Raw genomic sequence first — 18,603 nt, forward strand, 5'->3', positions numbered from 1 at the left:
GCATCTGGCTTACGTGGGTACTGAAGAATCAAGCCGGGATCCTTTGGCTTTGCAGGCAAACACCTTAACCGCTAAGCCCTTTCTCCAGCCCTTGAAAATAAATTTAAAGCAACAGTGCATTTTAGTATATTCGCTGGGATCATGAATCTCCTCTTTTCTTTGATTTCATTGTATTTTCCAAAGCACACGAGACGAGAGTGCTTTGTGCGATATGAAAGCAGCAGTCAGCTCTTTCTGAAGGCTGATCCTCGAACTTGCTCAGCTTGTTTTTGCATGCAAAAACAACAATAATACAGCGCTTCACAGAGTCCCCAAGTTTTGTACCTTGCACTTGTAGGTTTAAGATGATCTCGTCGGACCCCCAGTTGTTATTGGCGACGCAGCTGTAGTACCCCGAGTCCTCCGCTTTCACCGTGCGGATGACGAAACTGCCGTTGCTGAAAACGCTTCGGCGCCCATCAACCGTCACGAGGCCGGGTGTCCCGTTACTGCCTCACAGGAAGAAAGATGCACAGATTAAAGAAATTACAACCCCCATTAGCTGAGGCTGGAGAGGAGCATCAAGGCTGGCTCGGAAGCAGACAACGCCCCGGCACTCTTCCTTTCCATTGCTGAAATAGCCGAGCTGCGACTACGTGGCCATAACCACCAACAGCTCCGCGTTCTTTGTGAGAACTGTGATGTGAGTGTGGCATCAGTGGTCAGGCACCTCTGACCGTCACGCCCTCACTACTCAAGGTCCAGGAGTTTCCTGTGCGTGGCAATTTTAGGAATCCCTACTATGGGCAGGCTTGACCAAATCATGTATGGGAAACTAAGTTTTGTGACTTCTTACAGACGCATTGCAAACCACAATTCTGGGGCTGGGGAGATGGCTCGGTGGTTAAGGCGCTTGCCCACAAAGCCTAATGACCTGGGTTCGATCCGTCGGCGCCCACATCAAGCGCCACAAAGCGGCACATGCAATCTGGAGTTCATTTGCGGTGGCTTAGGCCCTGCATGCTCCTTTTTCCTTTCTCGGCTTGCAAATAAATAAATTAAACATTTTAAGCCACACTTCTTAATAACTTGATAGACAATGATGAGTCGTGGCATCCGAGGGCAGACACATGACTTTCCACACAAAGTTCCCTGTCACAACCACAACCAGGTGGCAGATTGTCCAGCCGACTGGGGTCATTACCATGTAAGCAGAATGCCAGCTTGACCAGGGAGATTAAATATTTGCTTGGTATTAACCAACTTAAAATGCAATGAGAAAATTGCTCCATGGATCAAATCCATTATTTCAATAGTTTATGCTTCTAAGTGCCTTTTTTTTTTTTGAAAATGGGCATTCTTCTGAATTCATGAGATCAAATCCTTCTGGCCATTAGTGATTGTACAACCTTTGTTTATGTCCTATTTTCTCTCTGAATAAGATAAAACCTTTTTTTTTTTTTAAAGGACATACAGGCAGGACAGAATCTATCTCATCCACTCTCCCTGCTATCTTTTTCTAATTTATTTTATTTTATTTTTTTCTAGAGCCCAGGCTGACCTGGAATTCACTATGTAGTCTCAGGGTGGCCTGGATCTCACAGTGATCCTCCTACCTCTGCCTCATGAGTGCTGGGATTAAATTTGCATTGTTTCAGTAATCACTCTGAACTATGAAAGCCAACTTTCAGAAGAGGAAGAATCTAAGGCAGTCTATTTCATTTCTTGTGATGGGGGTTTTTCTATGCAGCCCAGAGGGTTGGCCTTCAACTGTCAACCTTCCAGAGAGGGTTGGAATGATAGGGGCTTTGTCAGCCTCAGGAAAGCTGGGCTGAGAAGGCGGCTGTATTACATTTCTTTTCTTGCATGTATATATGTATGTGATATGCATGTGTATGCATGCATGTTCATGCGTGTGTGTGTGTGTATGAATACATGTGTTGGCCAGAAGACAATGTCAGGTGTCTTCTTCAATTAGTTTCCACCTTTTTTTTTAAAAAAAAAAAAGATTTATTTTTATTGTATTTATTTCTGAGAGAGAGAGAATGAAGTACCAGGGCCTCCAGCCACTACAAACAAACTTCAGATGCATGTGCCACCTTGTGCATCTGGCTTACGTGGCACCTAGAGAATCGAACCTGGATCTGTAGGCTTCGCAGGCAAGTGCCTTAACCGCTGAGCCATCTCTTCCCCAGCACAGACAGGCATCACCATGCTTTTATGTGGGTGCTGGGCCCTCATGCTCACACAGCAGGAACTTTACCAACTGCGCCAGCTCCCATTTCCACACTACATATCTTAAAGTCACCTCTTAGGGCATGTGTGCTCAATGGCCCCTTATTTCTGAGGACGGGAGAGCTGTTAAGGCTCGTGACAACATGAGCATCTTGTCTCAGGCAGAGCAAACTTCCACTACGATCACTGGATTGGTTTGATGCCTTTCCTCAGAGGCCTTCCCATGGATTTCCAGGTCTGGTTTTAGTAGAGGATGGATACAGAGACAACTGGCTGCGGCCGGGACCCCTGCCGCGCTGCAGGCGAGCGAGGCCTCCTGAGCAGCTGCCAAGGCCCCCTAGGAGAAGCGCACGGGGATCTAGCACGAGACCGGCGTGCGGGCCGAGGGCTCACTGAAAAGCGTGCATCGGGTTACTGGTTACCTGTCTTTCATCCATTTTACTGCAGGCGAGGGATCCCCCACAGCTTTACACGGCAAGACAATGTCTTTCATCCATGGAGTGGTCACCGTCCCGCTGAAGGTTAGGATCCTTGCAGGAGCTAGAAGACCAGAAGATCCAAGGTGACCTTCGCAAATAGAGCAAACACCCTAAAATTCCCAGGGAAGCCCATTAACATTGCTAGCTGTCAACACCATTCTCTGGTGTCAGTGTTACAGGGACTTTCCTTGTAAGAATGTACAAATAGCTGAAAACCCCCATTGTAGCATTGTTTTCTCTTCTGCTGACTGATCACACACACAGAGGCAATCTAAAAACAGTCGAGGATTCCTCAGCCAAGCAGCTCCAAGCTGTGCTTTCTATGAGCCCAATTATTTTTCAAAGCATTTTATGAAGCCATTCTTCTTGGCACTCAAACTGTACATTAAAATCTACTTGTAATATCGGGAGAGAAGATGGAGCAAGACAGATAGCCCAGCAGACAAAAAGATGTAAACCAGGGACAACCTCTGTTTATCAGTGGCATGAAGCCTTCCTGCTTCATAGTACCAGCCTGATCTTCATGTGCATGCATGGAGGAGGTCCGGCATGTTCACAGGACACACCATGTGGCTTGGGACAGAGGAGCTACTTCCGGGAGCTTTAGACCTTGGTACAGCCTCAGGAGATGGAGACCCAAAATATCCAGGTGATTTTACCTAAGAGGAAGCCTCCTTGGTGGCCAAAGTGGCCACCATGACCAGTTCCTAATGCTGCTTCTTTGAGTGGGTTGTAGAGCTGGACACAGGCACCAAGCCACAACTCTCCCACAGAAAACAAAAACAAAAACAAAAAGCTCTCCATCTCTGCTATTCCCCCAGGCATGACCCCAGAGCCTGAGGCTGTTCTCCCCTTAATTTTAGACAATATGCTCAGGCATGCCACAGGGGCTTGGGGACGTAGAGGGGAGGAACACTGCTCCTTGAAGTCGCTCAGCCTGGCTAGATGCAGGGACATGGAGCTCGCGAGTGGAGGGAACTCAATCCCCATTTTGGTTCTGGACCCATAGAAATGGGACCAGTGTTCGACTCCTGCCCCTTTGCTGGGTTTGCAGGCTTAGACTGGCTAAAGGATGTGGGACGCAGCATCCCCCAGGAGACTTTGGAGTCTCTGAGTTCCTGGAACTGCGCCGCTCTAAAGCCATTCTGGTGCAGAACACCAACTTGTCATTAAGTCATCAAGGGCTACCAAGCCCTCTCCGATCTCTGCTGCTCTGAGCATGGTAGGCAAGAGAGAAAGGGCACACGGCCACAGGCTCCGAAGCCGGGTTGTTTATGGGAGCAGAAATTCTGCAACCAAACTGGGCCACATGCCCGAAGTGGCTTCTCCTGGTGGAGGGAGAGAGGTGTAAGGCAGGGGCCGCTTTGTAAGTCATCATCATTTCTGACTATACCCTGATGACAGAAAGATCCTGGTTAGGAGGTGCTGGGCTTCTGTCTGTGGAGGATTTTTGGCATTTTTTCACTTGCCTAACATCGTCCTCTGTGCTTAGCAGAATGTTCTCAGCAGCAGAAAGGGGGCTTGGAAGTTCGTTAACAGCCATCCATTTAAGAAATATATTCTGCACCCAATCAGAAGTTGTACATCCATTGGGATAATGTATGGATGAAAACCCAGATTTGCACGTGAAATCAGTCGTGGCAAGCCACACAGTCTAGCGTTTTCCTCTAGCCTTGTTTGTCCAGAATCTTTTCATTCCTTTCCCTGTTAGGTCTGTACTATGCTGACTGCCTCTCTGTAAGCGACTCCAGGAATCAGCGATTTCAGAAACACAGCTTCATTTTCAAGCCCACCATCCCTATTTCTAGAGCTAAAGTGTCACTTGAAGTGGCTGCATTCCACGAGGGAGCCATAGACCACACCTGCTCCCCACCTACACCAGGCAAAGAATCTCCTAGAATCTGCGGAGCATGCAGACTGCCACTGGAGACAGTGTTGGCATCGACTGCAGAAACAGTCAGGTCTGTGGCTGTGGCTGGTGTGTGTGTGTGCACGCGTGCATGTGTGGGCCAGGGGACAACCTCAGTGTCATTTCCTCCTGCGCTGTTCATGCCTCCTTTCTGTTTTGGACTGGGTCTCTCGTTGGCTTGAAGATCCCCAAGCAGCCAGACTGAGTGGATAGATGGTGTCACCAGTCTCTTCCCTTCCTGGCACTGGGATTATAAGCACATATAACCTGTCTTGATTTTCATGTAGGCAATGGGGCTCAAACTCAGGTTCTCATGCATCCAAGGTGAGCACTTTACAGCCTGAGCTATCTCTCCAGCTCCACTGTGCCTGCTCTTTGAAGGAGCAGTCTAACACAGTAACGATGTGAAGAATATAGATTCAGCTGTAGAAACATTTTATTCTTTGGTCACTCCAACTGCCCACTATCACCTAAGGACTCTTTTAGAGGCATTGTACAAAAAGCAGCTATTGATCTACTTATACAGACATTGTCTTTAAGAAATATGATACCTTATTCTTATCAAAATATAATTTTTTGGGGGGAGGAATGCCTAATAGTGATTTTCATTAATTTTCCCAGACCCTTTCAGTGGCAGGCAACCATCCCTCTTGCTGTCTTTGCCTCTAGGGGGAGCCCTTTCCATCCTTCTTGCTGTCTTCACCTCTAGGGGGAGCCCTTTTCATCCTTCTTGCTGTCTTCGCCTCTAGAGGGAGCCCTTTCCACCCTTTTTTCTGTCTTCACCTCTAGGGGGAGCCCTTTTCATCCTTCTTGCTGTCTTCACCTCTAGGGGGAGCCCTTTTCATCCTTCTTGCTGTCTTCACCTCTAGGGGGAGCCTTTTCCATCCTTCTTGCTGTCTTCACCTCTAGGGGGAGCCCTTTTCATCCTACTTGCTGTCTTCGCCTCTAGGGGGAGCCCTTTCCACCCTTTTTTCTGTCTTCACCTCTAGGGGGAGCCCTTTCCATCCTTCTTCCTGTCTTCACCTCTAGGGGGAGCCCTTTCCGTACTGGCAACAACCCTGTTTCATGAGTTGAAATGGTGGTGGTCTGGGTTTGCCTGGTTACACAGCACTGTAAGCTTCCTTTCAGACAGAACAGAAACTGCAGACCCGTGGAGCTTTGGTGGGATCCGATGAGGTCCCCACACGGGCGCACCTTTGGCTAAGGGCTCCACGGTGATGATCTCACTGCTGTTGCCTCTTCCAGCAGAAGTCACGGCCACCACCCAGACGCTGTACTGCCGGTTCCGGCTCAGGTTGGGGATTCGGTAGGAAAATGAGTCCGGGGATGCTTCAAACTCGCTGATCACCTGCGAGAGGAGACAGAAACGTTCCCACACTCAACAAGGTAAGAATATGACATGTAAATTAGCAGGTTTCGGGTGACCTGAGGCTACAATGATTCCCTGGTAACTGATGATCACCCGAGAGCAGGGTGACTGCTAGATGACAGTTGATGGCACTTGTGGTCTTGACCAGGACGGCTAACAACAGATGTGTCCCACCACCTGAGCCAGGGAAGGAACACACAGAATCAATGAAGCATTGCTTTTTAATGGGGACTGCACATTAGTTAATGAACGAAAAAAATCTCTGAAAGATGGGGACAGATGAGGTGAGCTTTGCAATTGAGAGAGAGCCTTCTGTCAATGGAACATGGAGGGGGCCTGGGAGGAAACTCACAGCTTCCCAAAGCTGAAGAAACTGTGATATTGGTAGGAAGTCATGAATCACAGGATAGGACACTAGAAGCGCGCGCATGTGCGCATGAGAGAGAGAGAGAGAGAGAGAGAGAGAGAGAGAGAGAGAGAGAACTCCTGGGATTTGAACAGGGTCATCCTTGGGCGTTCAGGGGCACAGATCTGTGCATACAGGTGAAGGCACTACCTGTAGAAAGAACTACCTAAAAGGGCTGGTGCTCAGAACTCACACAAAGCCAGGTAGGGCACTGTTCCTATCAACCACATCAAACATCATGATTCATGGTATAGTACCTAAGGGTCTTATCTCAAAAGTGACAGATATTTGTCTCGGGATTCAACACCCCTGTAGCCCTACCTAGCAAGCCTTGAAATCACAATGGGGAAAGATCTGGTCATACTAAGTCGCAGCTGCCTATCAGAGGGAAGGACAAAGCCATTGATGATTTAAACTATCTAGAACTCCCAATGGCAAATCTCACAACGACAGCCAATAAACTGTTTCCAGGTATGTGGCACCATGCCAAGGAGGAGTGGACAATGCGCTGTTCTCATATTATGAAGTGTCATGCGTCATAGGAAGGAGTAAGAAATGGCCACAGGTCATGAAATTTCTTGAAAACACTTTTCTAAGGGAAAGATGCCAATCAAAATAGCACTGATGTATAGGTGGCTTTCTAAGAAATGTCCAGAGTAGGCAAGTCACACAGAAAGTAGAGTGGTGATTGTCAGGGATGGGGTGGGCAGGGAGGACAAGGGCGATGAACAACTGATGGGTGTGAGATATCTCTTTATGTTGACAAAATGATCTCAAGGTGGATAAAGATGAAGGTCACACAGTTCTATGGACACACTAAAGCCACTGATGAGCCTTCAAAGTCATCCACTCTATCCTATGTACACTGCCCAAGACATCCATCCTATCTGATATAAACTACACAGGGCATCCATTCTGTCCCATGTACATTATACAAGGCATCCATTCTACAACATGTAAACTACACAAGGCATCCATTCTATCCCATGTAGATTACCCATGACATCCATTCTAGCCCACGTAGATAACCCATAACGTCCATTCTAGCCCATGTAGATTACCCATAACATCCATTCTAGCCCATGTAGATTACCCATGATATCCATTCTATCCCATGTAGATTACCCATGACATCCATTCTAGCCCACGTAGATAACCCATAACGTCCATTCTAGCCCATGTAGATTACCCATAACATCCATTCTAGCCCATGTAGATTACCCATGATATCCATTCTATCCCATGTAGATTACCCATAACATCCATTCTAGCCCATGTAGATTACCCATGACGTCCATTCTAGCCCATGTAGATTACCCATGACGTCCATTCTAGCCCATGTAGATTACCCATAACATCCATTCTACCCCTTTTAGATTACCCATGACATCCATTCTAGCCCATGCAGATTACCCATAACATCCATTTTAGCCCATGTAGATTACCCATGATGTCCATTCTAGCCCATGTAGATTACCCATAACGTCCATTTTAGCCCATGTAGATTACCCATGACATCCATTCTATCCCATGTAGATTACCCATAACGTCCATTTTAGCCCATGTAGATTACCCATACGTCCATTCTATCCCATGTAGATTACCCATAACGTCCATTCTAGCTCATGTAGATTACCCATGACGTCCATTCTATCCCATGTAGATTACCCATGACGTCCATTCTATCCCATGTAGATTACCCATGACATCCATTCTAGCCCATGTAGATTACCCATGAAATCCATTCTGTCCCATGCAAACTGCACAGTGAATCCATTCTACACTGTGCAAACTCCACAAGGCATTCTACTTTATGAAATGGTTGGATACGTTCATCATGTTAGAACACCATATTCTATCTCATGTAAGCTGCACAAGGAACCTGCTCCATGCTGTGTAAACTATATCTTAATAAAGCTGTTCAAAAACAAATTCTAAGAATTCCAGAAGGGGAGAGCACGTGGGTCAGAAAGGAAGACTTACAGCTATCCAAACTGACCCCAAATTGACACACATTGATTCTTGTGAAGTCAATGAAGTGGTCACTCTATTCATACTATAGGGGCATTATAACTGTATATTCACAGAAACTTTAGTAGATGCATGAATGATGAAAAAAGGCTAAGGTTGAGCCTGAAATGAAACAATGGGTGTGATGAAAAAATAGGACTAGACTGTTAGAAAATTGGGTGTTTCAGGGAAACATTTAGTGAGCTTTAAGACATCCCCGTAGATATAAAGTACACAGAGAAAAAAATAAAAAAATAGAAAATAAATAAAATAAGACAGCATTAGAAGCTGTGGGAACACCACGAGCCTAACAGACATGGTCCGACATCAGTAAAGGACAGGAAGAGTGCATTAAGAAGGAATATCTGGCCGGGCGTGGTGGCGCACGCCTTTAATCCCAGCACTCGGGAGGGAGAGGTAGGAGGATCGCCGTGAGTTCAAGGCCACCCTGAGATGACAGAGTTAATTCCAGGTCAGCCTGGACCAGAGTGAGACCCTACCTCAAAAAACAAAAACAAAAACAAAAAAAAAAAAAAAAAGAAGGAATATCTGAAAATACCCTAAACTTGATAAGGACTATAAATCCACAGACCCAAGATTCGGAAAGATTAAACTCCAACAGAACTACAGCCTAAGGAATAAGAACCGCCAAGGGAAGCGAACCGCAACTATGGGGCACTTGCTGGCTTCCTCAGATGCTCGTACTCGGGTTAAAATGTGTGAGTGCCTGTGTGTGCATTTGCTGTGCACCACCTGCTCACACCCACACGTAACACTCATGAGCTGTCCTCTAGAAGTTCAGGAGCAATTTAACATGTGCCTTAGAAAGCTGATTAGAAAATTCTGGAGGCCGTATGTGTTTGCATCGTGTGACATTCCAAGGCCACACTGCTGCCAGATGAATTTTACAAGCTTAGTAGTTGCAAAGGGGTTAGAAGAACCAGAAGTAATGATTATATAGGAAAATAGAAGATTTTCCTAATTGTTCAAACCTCATTAAGTATAAATGATAGTAAAAAATAATAGCTCAGTGATGGGTTTTAACATATCTAAGCATAAAATGTGTGGTCTGGGAAGTATGCTACCAGAAGTTTGAGATGCCAAGTGTGAGGCACGTAATGTCATTTGAAAGGAACTGTGCAAAGCTGTGTCCTGATGGTCCTGAAGAAACCACTGGAATCATTAAAATGGGAGGAAAATGAAGCTAATGAGCTCATGAAATAAAAAACCTGGAATTATACCAATGTTTCATTCATAATAAGAAGGCAAACAGTAGTAACATGATGAACATATGCAACCATTTCATAAAGTAGCAAGGTTGTATATGTAACCTAACCCTATCCATAATCACACTAAGTGAAAGTGGTCTAATTCTCTCATTGCAATATAAAATTGACATAAAAACAACACCCAATTATATGTCAGGCACAGTTCCAAGTATAAAGATATAGAGGATTAAAAATAAAATGACAACAAAGGAGCTCACTGCTTTTGGTCCCAAACTCAGTTCGGTTTTCTCACATCCCAGGCTGTCAACTGTGAACAGCCAACACTGGAAGGTCTCACCCTCACCCTTGCTGGCTTCTGCAGCCCTGCTAGGGGTCCCAGAAAGCTGCATACGTTGTGATATCAGCTCTATGATTAAACAGATTTATCTGTATCTCCTTTTTAATTTTTTGTGATTATTCGTAGTATGTTGTGAGAGGTGTGTGTGTGTGTGTCTGTGGTATGTGTGTGTGTACGCGCACATGCTTTCAAAAGACACAGGAATGCATCAAGTGTCTTCATCTGTCTATGTTCTGCCTTATTTCCCCAACATAGACTCTCTCACTGAACCTGTAGTCCATTCAATCTCTTTGGTTAGATGGATCCCCCGTGATCCTCCCGGTTCCTCTCCTGCAGCATGAGTTGCACGGATGTATGGCCATGCCTGGCTTTGTACATGGAGGCTACGGATTGACCTCAGGTCCTCAGGCTTTTGTAGCCAGTGCTCTTGCCCACAGAGCCACCCCTCCATCCCCACTCTGTCTGATATTGTCACACAAACCATAATTCCCCAATAAAAATAATGTCCGAGGCTTCTTTGCAATCAAGCATTTATCTCAAAGATAGAATTTCAGAAGATCAAAAGGAACAACAGTGAGGTCCCTCTGTGGATTACCAAAATGTCTGCACACACGCGTGCTAGACTCCACCACCCCTGCCCTCACACCAGACTCACGTCCCCTCTTCCAGAACATCTGGGGGAATTTGCCTCGTTTCTTTGCAAGCCAAGGAGAAAATCCTGAGTCTGTATATGTTTGCATTGTGTTGTATTCCAAGGGTATGTTGCAGCCAGATTAATTTCACAAAGCTTAATGATGTGCTTGCCATAACAATTGTTCTTATGGGACATTAAACATTAGCAAGCCAATATGTATATTCATAAAATAAAGACTTTCTGTACAGAAAGTACCGCTTTTGGTGAAAACTCAATCTGCATCCTGTCTATGAGGTATAATTTGTCCTTAATTATCTCCAGAGGTCGTATTTTACTTATTTATTTATTTATTTTTGCTCACAACGTGAAGTATTGCTAAATCAGAAATAAAATATGATTCCCTAGGTCGCCTTCTTTGTGTTATCATTCATACAGAAGAACCAAGAACTCAAGTGAAAAATGTCTACTCTGATAATTTCCTTCAGTTAACATAGCATCATCAAAAGAACAAATGAAATAAGAGCTAAGCTGCTCCCTGTTTCCCAGCGGTTGCCTCGGAGTTGGGCACGTAACATTTCCACTCTGTGACATCCCTGAATATTCCTGTGATGTCTGCAACAGTGAGACACCTGTTTCTTGTGTGCACAGAAGGACAAGGAGTAAGGGTGCCAACTGAGTAATTTATACAACCAAAGGGTTAATTTCTTTGTTTTAAAAAAAATATGTAACTGGATATGTGGTGAAATATGTTATCTTGAAATTATAGCAATAACCTTTAAGATTTAAAAAAAAAAAAAAAAAAAACAGTTCCAAAGATTCTAGTCTCTCTTAACAAGAGATACTGTGGGGTGGCCTGGGAAGGATTTGCCAGTTCTGTGTGTTCTGCTCACCTGCCTCTGGGCTTTAGAAGATGCTGGGTCATGAGTGAGGGCTTTCTGTTCAGACCTGACTATGTGTAATCTAACCCAGACATGGACAGGGCTGTGAGCTCCAGTGAAACCATGTGGCCTTGCAGTCTGAAGAACACAGAACTTGGTAAGGGAGTTGCACTTGAAAGACATAGTGGCAGAGGCTAGCCTTCTCATACTAGAGGAGGCATGTATTCTGGGAATCTCCTGCTTCCAGAATGAGGTGGGTAAGGATATTCAGTCATGAACCCTACAGGAGAGACCTAGGCTGGGAGAGAGTTCTGGAGGTGTGAGATGTTCCTGATAAAGGGATACACTTAAAATTAGGTAATCCTATTTTTAAACAGAATCTTTCAGCTATGGATGCTGCATACTCAAATGGTGGTTGGTCCTTATAAGAGGAGGTAATAGGTAAGAAAAACAAGAAAGTGAAATGGGAAAAGTTAGTCAGAAGCTCAATCAGGTTAGGGAAACACTATATTAATAAAGTCTTCTTTTTGAAGCAAGCCCAACAGACTGCCTTAAAAATATTTTATATTTATTTATTTATTTGACAGAGAAAGAGGGAGACAGAGAGAGAGAGAGAGAGAGAGAGAATGGGCATGCCAGGGCCTCCAGACACTGCAAACAAAGTCCAGATGCATGCTCCACCTTGTGCATCTGGCTAACATGGGTCAGGGGGAATCAAAGCTGGGTCCTTTGGCTTTGCAGGCAAATGCCTTAAGCACTAAGCCATCCCTCCATCCTCAGACTGTCTTTTTAATGTGTGTGTGTGTGTGTGTGTGTGTGTGTGTGTGTGTGTGTGTGTGTGAGAGAGAGAGAGAGAGATAGAGAGAGAGAGAGAGAGAGAGAGAGAGAGAGAGAGAGAGAGAGAGTTGGCACTCCAGGGCCTCCAGCCACTGCAATAGAATGCCAGACATGTGCACCCCCTTGTGTGCATGTGCGACCTTGCATGCTTGCATCTCTATGTCTGGCTTACATGGGTCCTGAAGAGTCAAATGTGAGTGTTTAGGCTTTGCAGACAAGCGCCTTACCACCAAGCCATCTCTCCAGCCCTAATAATGTCTTCTTCTTTTTTTAAATATTTTGGGAGAGGGAAAGAGGCAGAGAAAGAAAGAGAGAGACCGAGAGAGAGAGAGAGAGAGAGGGAGAGAGAGAGAGAATGGGAGTGCCAGGCCTTCTAGCCACTGCAAACGAACTCCAAATGCATGTGCCACACCTTGTGCATCTGGCTTATGTGGGTACTGGGGAATCAAACCGAGGTCCTTTGGTTTTGCAGGCAAGCGCCTTAACCACTAAGCAATCTCTCCAGCCCTTAATAATGTCTTCTTAATGCCTAGCGTGAAATGCTTGTCCTGGGATGGATGAAGAACATGGCTTCCTCATGAAATACTTTCTCCAGCCTTTTATTGACTTGTGGTAGAAGCGACAATATTGACACTTGTCAGATACCATAGTTTGGAATTCATCAGTCTAGTAGTCTGTAAGGTGACTTAGGAGTTATTGCTTCTAAATATGGGGGGTGCTCAGTGAGAAAGAAGGACTGACTTTAGTTTTGGATTTCCCCTAAGACTTGTAGGTGCATTGCAGACTTTAGAGGATGGGGATACAGCAGGGCGCCCCCAGCACAGACAATAGAATAGAAGTGCAGAGGGAACAAAAATGCCAATGTGCAAAGTGGAGTCTCGGGGAATCTATGAACTGCATGGGGCAAAGTGAAAAACTGGGTGAGGAGAGGAGAACGATCATTTTCTTAAGATTAAGTATCACAATATCTAAATACCTACTCTTCTCCTTGTAGATCTCTACCTATTCAGTCTCACCTCTAAATTTAAGTCAGGGCTAGTCTAAACTCTAGATTTTATGATGCCTACAGTATAATGTAGTGTGCAATGTGGTGCTGCGGTGGGGCTTACGTGACCGGAAGTCCGCGCTGGCAGCATCCTGGAAGCTCTGGGTCTAGGCACGTGGCCTGAGTTGGTGTCACTCTCGGTGGGAATTCTGTCCACAGCATCCGCAGCACATTTCTGACCCTGCTATGTTCTTCAAGATGATGTAGAAGGGACCATATTGACCTTGGGTTGTCAATGACTTCATCTGTCCTACATTTTGTTAAATGGCTGTGTGAGAACAAAGCTTTTCTTCCTCACCTAAAAGTGCTTAAACATCTGGGCTTGGAGGGAGTCCAGAATTAACCTTGCTATCACTGAATCACTTCTCAGATGATGTGACCAGGTATGGTTCACACTCCTTGGTCTGACAGACAAGATGTTGGCATGAGAAGAAATGGGGCCTCGCCAGCTGATGGCATGTGACCGGTATAGCCAGAGAGCTCTCTTGTGGGGGAAGTTGGTTTCCTCTCCGAGAAGGCACACTTCATTGCTTACTGTGCTGACAAATGGCATGGTTATACTTTGTTTATTTCAATTTATTTATTTGAGAGCAACAGACAGATAGAAAGAGAAGGAGGAGAGAGAGAGAGAGAGAGAGAGAGAGAGAGAGAGAGAGAGAGAGAGAGAGAGAATGGGCATATCAGGGCCTCTAGCCACTGCAAACAAACTCCAGATGTGTGCGCCACCTTGTGTATCTGGCTTACGTGAGTCCTGGGGAATCGAGCCTCGAACTGGGGTCTTTAGGCTTCACAGGCAAGGGCTTAACCGCTAAGCCACCTCTCCAGCCTGCATGATCATATTTGGCACTGCGGGAAGCTGTCAGGGCTTCATGCAGACACCTCTGTATTAGAATGCCAAGGTCTGTGGGTTAGGAGTGACGTCAAGCATTACAGGACACCAGGAGACAATCACAAATACTTCTGGGACCACAGTGAGGCAGGAGAGTGGGGCTTGTGAGGGCTGTGAGATTAGCATATGTCAGAAACTAGGTGGCAGAGAGGAAGACTGGAAAGGTAGCTGACAAAGGTTCCCATGTGACAGGTAGAGTATGAAGGGCTGGATACAGTGCCTCCCCAAATGCATGAGAAAGCTTGCATTTGGGTCACTGAACTCCTAATGTTCCTTCCAGCTCTGGCCCACTTCCTACAACCTTTCTAAGTTCTCTCTCTCTCTCTCTCTCTCTCTCTCTCTCTGATTCTGGTACTACCCATGATGCACCATGATACACCCCTGTTCATTCTTTGTTCTGTTGGGCAAGAACCTGGACACCCCATGGGACCCTGGGCTCTGATACGAGCCAACATCAACCATTCTCTCCTATGAGCTACTGCAACAGAATCTGTGTTAAAGTGTCTTTATTCTACACCTAGTAACCGAAGGCTTATAACGAATCACCGAGTTAGGATACATAGATATTTACTGGTGGATTATAAATTAAAATTACAACTTGGCACATGAAGATTAATTACAAATGAGGCCAGGAGTCTGACCAATTCTTACTGGAGCCCCCCACCAAAAAAAATCTCTTTTGAGTTCCTCTTTTAAAACCACCCTACTCACATCCCAGAATGAGGCTTAATATTTGCAAGAAGTCTAGGGGGAAATAAATGGAAGCATTGTGTATTTGATTTAAAAAATACATATATTTATAGCAAAGTTTTACAAGACTTATGACATGTTTGCCTTCCCCAAAATATATCCAGAATGGAAAATAAAGCCGTTGGGATAAATCTTGTGACATCTGAGTTGAATGCTCATACATCACGCATTCTGCCTCTCTGTTACTGCTTTAGGTCTGCTGGGGAGAGTCATGGGTTTGCAAGGAACTGGACACCCTGTTGCTTGAATGAGTGTGAGGGTTTCCGGAATGTTCTTTTCCTTATAGAGCTTCTGTGTCAGTTTTGGGATGGTCCAGACCCATCTTCACTTGCAAATCTTTCTGTCTTCCAGTTGCTGATGTAAGGTTTTCCCTCCCATGCATAAGATTTTTCTTTTAACCAGTAAATAAGAATTTGTCACAATGAATGACTTGAAATGCTCTTTGATCATTTCTGCTCACATAGTTGCTTAGCCAACATTATTGAATCCGTTTCCAAATCCCTTACATCATTTAGTTTAATGGACGTGCTTACAAAACCCTCCCTAACCCCCTTGACCAGGGCCTTTTATCTGACTTTTGTTTATATTTTCCTTTATGGCCCTTTATGTCATTTTACTGTGTCTGGTCTAGCCTGGACTCACAGCCAAGTTCCCTACCAGACCCCACAGTCTCAGAGCATTGCATGGGTAAGTACCCACAAACCAGTAAGTGGATGGGACCAAAGGAATGCTTGTTGGATTCAATAAGTTCCATAACAGCCTTCAGGCGATTCTACTGTGATAGAAAGTCTTTACTTAAAAAAAAGCTACAAAGTTATGGTCCGCTCAGATCAAATTATTCAGCCTGTCTGTTGGATATAAAAATAATTCCACATAAAAATTTCAATTAACATTTTAATGAAAAACTAATTCTATCAAAGAAATAGGGTGCCTTAAAAAGCTCTGATATTTAATAATTAATGTTTAACTATCTCAAAAGCTCTGATTTCACGGGGAAACTGTTCGCAGCAGTGGCTAAAAAGGAAAAGGCCTCCCCAAAGCAAAAATAAACAAAATGGATGGCTCTTTTAATTGTAGGGAAAGGTCACTTTCAGAATATAAAATCATTCTGCTCAGTGGCAAAGAAATGGTCTGTACTCCATTAAGAATGAGCAGTTAGCTGGAGGAATTTAAAATTAAGAAAAAAAAATCCTATGTATAATTCATTTTGATATCGTTTCCATTTTATTTCACAGTTTTCACCTCCAAAAGATGATAACGTGGCACAAAGACCTTCCTCAAGGCAGAGGGGCAGCCCGGTGTTTGCAGCAACATGAAAGGATTTCCCGTTTCCACGGTTTCCTCGTACCTTCCCCCAAGTCAGTGTAATCACTGCTTTATGTCTGTGACCAGTGACTATTTTCCCCAAAGCCTTTCAAATAGAATATGTTTCATTTTGCCAGATTTACAAAATACGCAAATTTTTGTCATCCTTCTTCAAGTAAGCTGGAGTTGATATCCAGAGGAAGCATGAAGGAGACTCCTTCCTTGATGGGACTGTTGAGAATCAAGGCCACTGTCCCGTGAGAGCTGACGGGACAACAGCTTTCCCTGTCTGTTTCCTAGGTCCTTTCTTACCATATATGAATGAAAGTTCCAGAAAAGCACTGTTTTACCTTCAAGCAGGGCTCAATGGACTCCCAGACAGAACTCCTATGATCATGGAGAGATGAGATGTCACAGGATCAGAGACAAATTACCCGGGCTACCTTTAGTAGCTTTACCCTTAGTAGTCAGGTGCTGCCCACCTCTCTGTCTGACCTGCCAGCCTTGTGACTAGTAGGAGAAACCTTTCTGGAATGTACTAACAGACCACAGCTTCTACCAACCCAAAGGCTAAGAATGTCATCAGACAGCATCTGAAACCTAAAGCTGAGATTTTCCCATTTTGCTGGGACCTGCCTACCTGATGTTCACACCAATTTCTCTGAAAAGTGCTTTGGTTGATGACTTTCTTTGTTCTGTAACTATAGAACCTTCCTGAAAATTGGAATAACCTGATTGTGTTCCTGGGCCATGGTCACCCACGTTTGGCTCCAGAATCACTTATTCCCTTTGAGGTGACAGCTGTGTGTTCTGCATTGACACATGTCACCTCCTTTCACTGTTCCTCCTCCATCGATGTGCCACCAATAACACCTGCCACTCTAATCACCTGTCAGAAGTACATTACTAATTTAACTTTGTGGCTGCCACCCATTCAACACATAAAGGCAAGCTTAACATCACGTAACTTCCCACAGAGAAGAAAACAACTAGTGAAGAGTGTTCTTAGTAATGACGATTAATAAAGGCACAAAACACAGTAGCCACTGGGAAAGTAGCCATCTCCACAAGTGAACTGAATGAGATCTGAGTCCATTTCACTCCGTCACCAGTACAGCCTGGGTCAGGCAAGGTCCGAAAGACAAGACGTTTTCAATGACAATCTTTGAAAGACCTCAAAAGCTCACGATCAAAAGGGCATTTCAGCAAAACCATGGCAATGTCCATAGGATGGACGGTGGTGGAGGCTGGGGGGAAGGGCAGGATGAATGGGAGGTGCATGCTTGGAACAGGAGGACAATGGCAGACCCATGTCATTTTACACCTTTATTCAGGCCCTCAGACTGCCCAACACCGAGAGCGAGGCAATAGACTCTGGGCGATACTGATGCCAGTGTAAGCTCACCATCTGTCCTCTGTTGTAACTAGTGGGCCTTGCTGGTATGAGATGTTGACCATAGGTGTTAAGGGTCTCCCTTGGTTCTCTTCCATTTTCTGTTTTGAGACAATATCTCTATCTATTCACCTAGACCAGCTTGGTGAGACCAAGTGATTCCTTGTTTCAGTGTCCTCAGTACTGGGACTACAGGTGTGTGCCACCATGACTGTTTATTTAAAAGTATTTCTACTTTATTTGTTTATTTGAAAGAAAGAGAGAGGGAGGGAGGGGGGGGGAATGGGCATGCCAGGCCTCCAGCTGCTGCAAATGAACTCCAGATGAATATGCCACCTTGTGCAGCTGGCTTACGTGGGTCCTGGGGAATTGAACCTATGTCCTTCAGCTTTGAAGGCAAATGCCTTAACTGCTAAGCCATCTCTCTAGCCCCGTGCTTGGTTTTTCTGTGGTGCTGGCAATTGAACTCAGCTCTAAATGCTTGTGTGACAAGCTTTTGACTCACTGGGTCATCTCTGCAGCCCCAATTTATCTGTTGTTTTTAAAGTTAGTTTAGCTCATATACATTGGAAGCTATAAGCAACAACAGAAAACACATTCAGAGGCTGGAGAGGTTGCTTAGTGGTTAAGTGCTTGCCTGTGAAGCCTAAGGACCCTGGTTCAAAGCTTGATTCCCCAGGACCCACGTTAGCCAGATGCACAAGGGGGTGCACGCGTCTAGAGTTCGTTTGCAGCAGCTGGAGGCCCTGGCGTGCCCTTTCTTTCTTTCTTTCTTTCTTTCTTTCTTTCTTTCTTTCTTTCTTTCTTTCTCTCTCTCTCTCTCTCTCTCTCTCTCTCTCTCTCTCTCTCTCTCTCTCTACCTCTTTCTCTCTCTGTCTGTTGCTCTCAAATAAATAAACAAAAATGAATAAAATATTTT

At 44.9% G+C, this 18,603-nt stretch overlaps 1 protein-coding gene across 2 annotated transcripts in view; it reads right to left on the minus strand.

Annotated features, from left to right (window-relative positions):
* The window catches only part of Dscam (DS cell adhesion molecule), a 679,085-nt gene that overhangs the window by 69,307 nt on the left and 591,175 nt on the right, over positions 1-18,603 (minus strand). For both annotated transcript variants that reach the window (XM_004654491.2, XM_045151367.1), the window contains exons 21-23: positions 5,797-5,950; positions 2,637-2,754; positions 325-488 (exon numbers count right to left, since the gene is read on the minus strand). In XM_004654491.2, the coding sequence (XP_004654548.1) occupies positions 325-488; positions 2,637-2,754; positions 5,797-5,950 (436 nt within the window). The remainder of the gene's footprint in view (positions 1-324; positions 489-2,636; positions 2,755-5,796; positions 5,951-18,603) is intronic.

Source organism: Jaculus jaculus, chromosome 5, assembly GCF_020740685.1.
Source record: "Jaculus jaculus isolate mJacJac1 chromosome 5, mJacJac1.mat.Y.cur, whole genome shotgun sequence".
Taxonomy (NCBI): Eukaryota; Metazoa; Chordata; class Mammalia; order Rodentia; family Dipodidae; genus Jaculus; species Jaculus jaculus.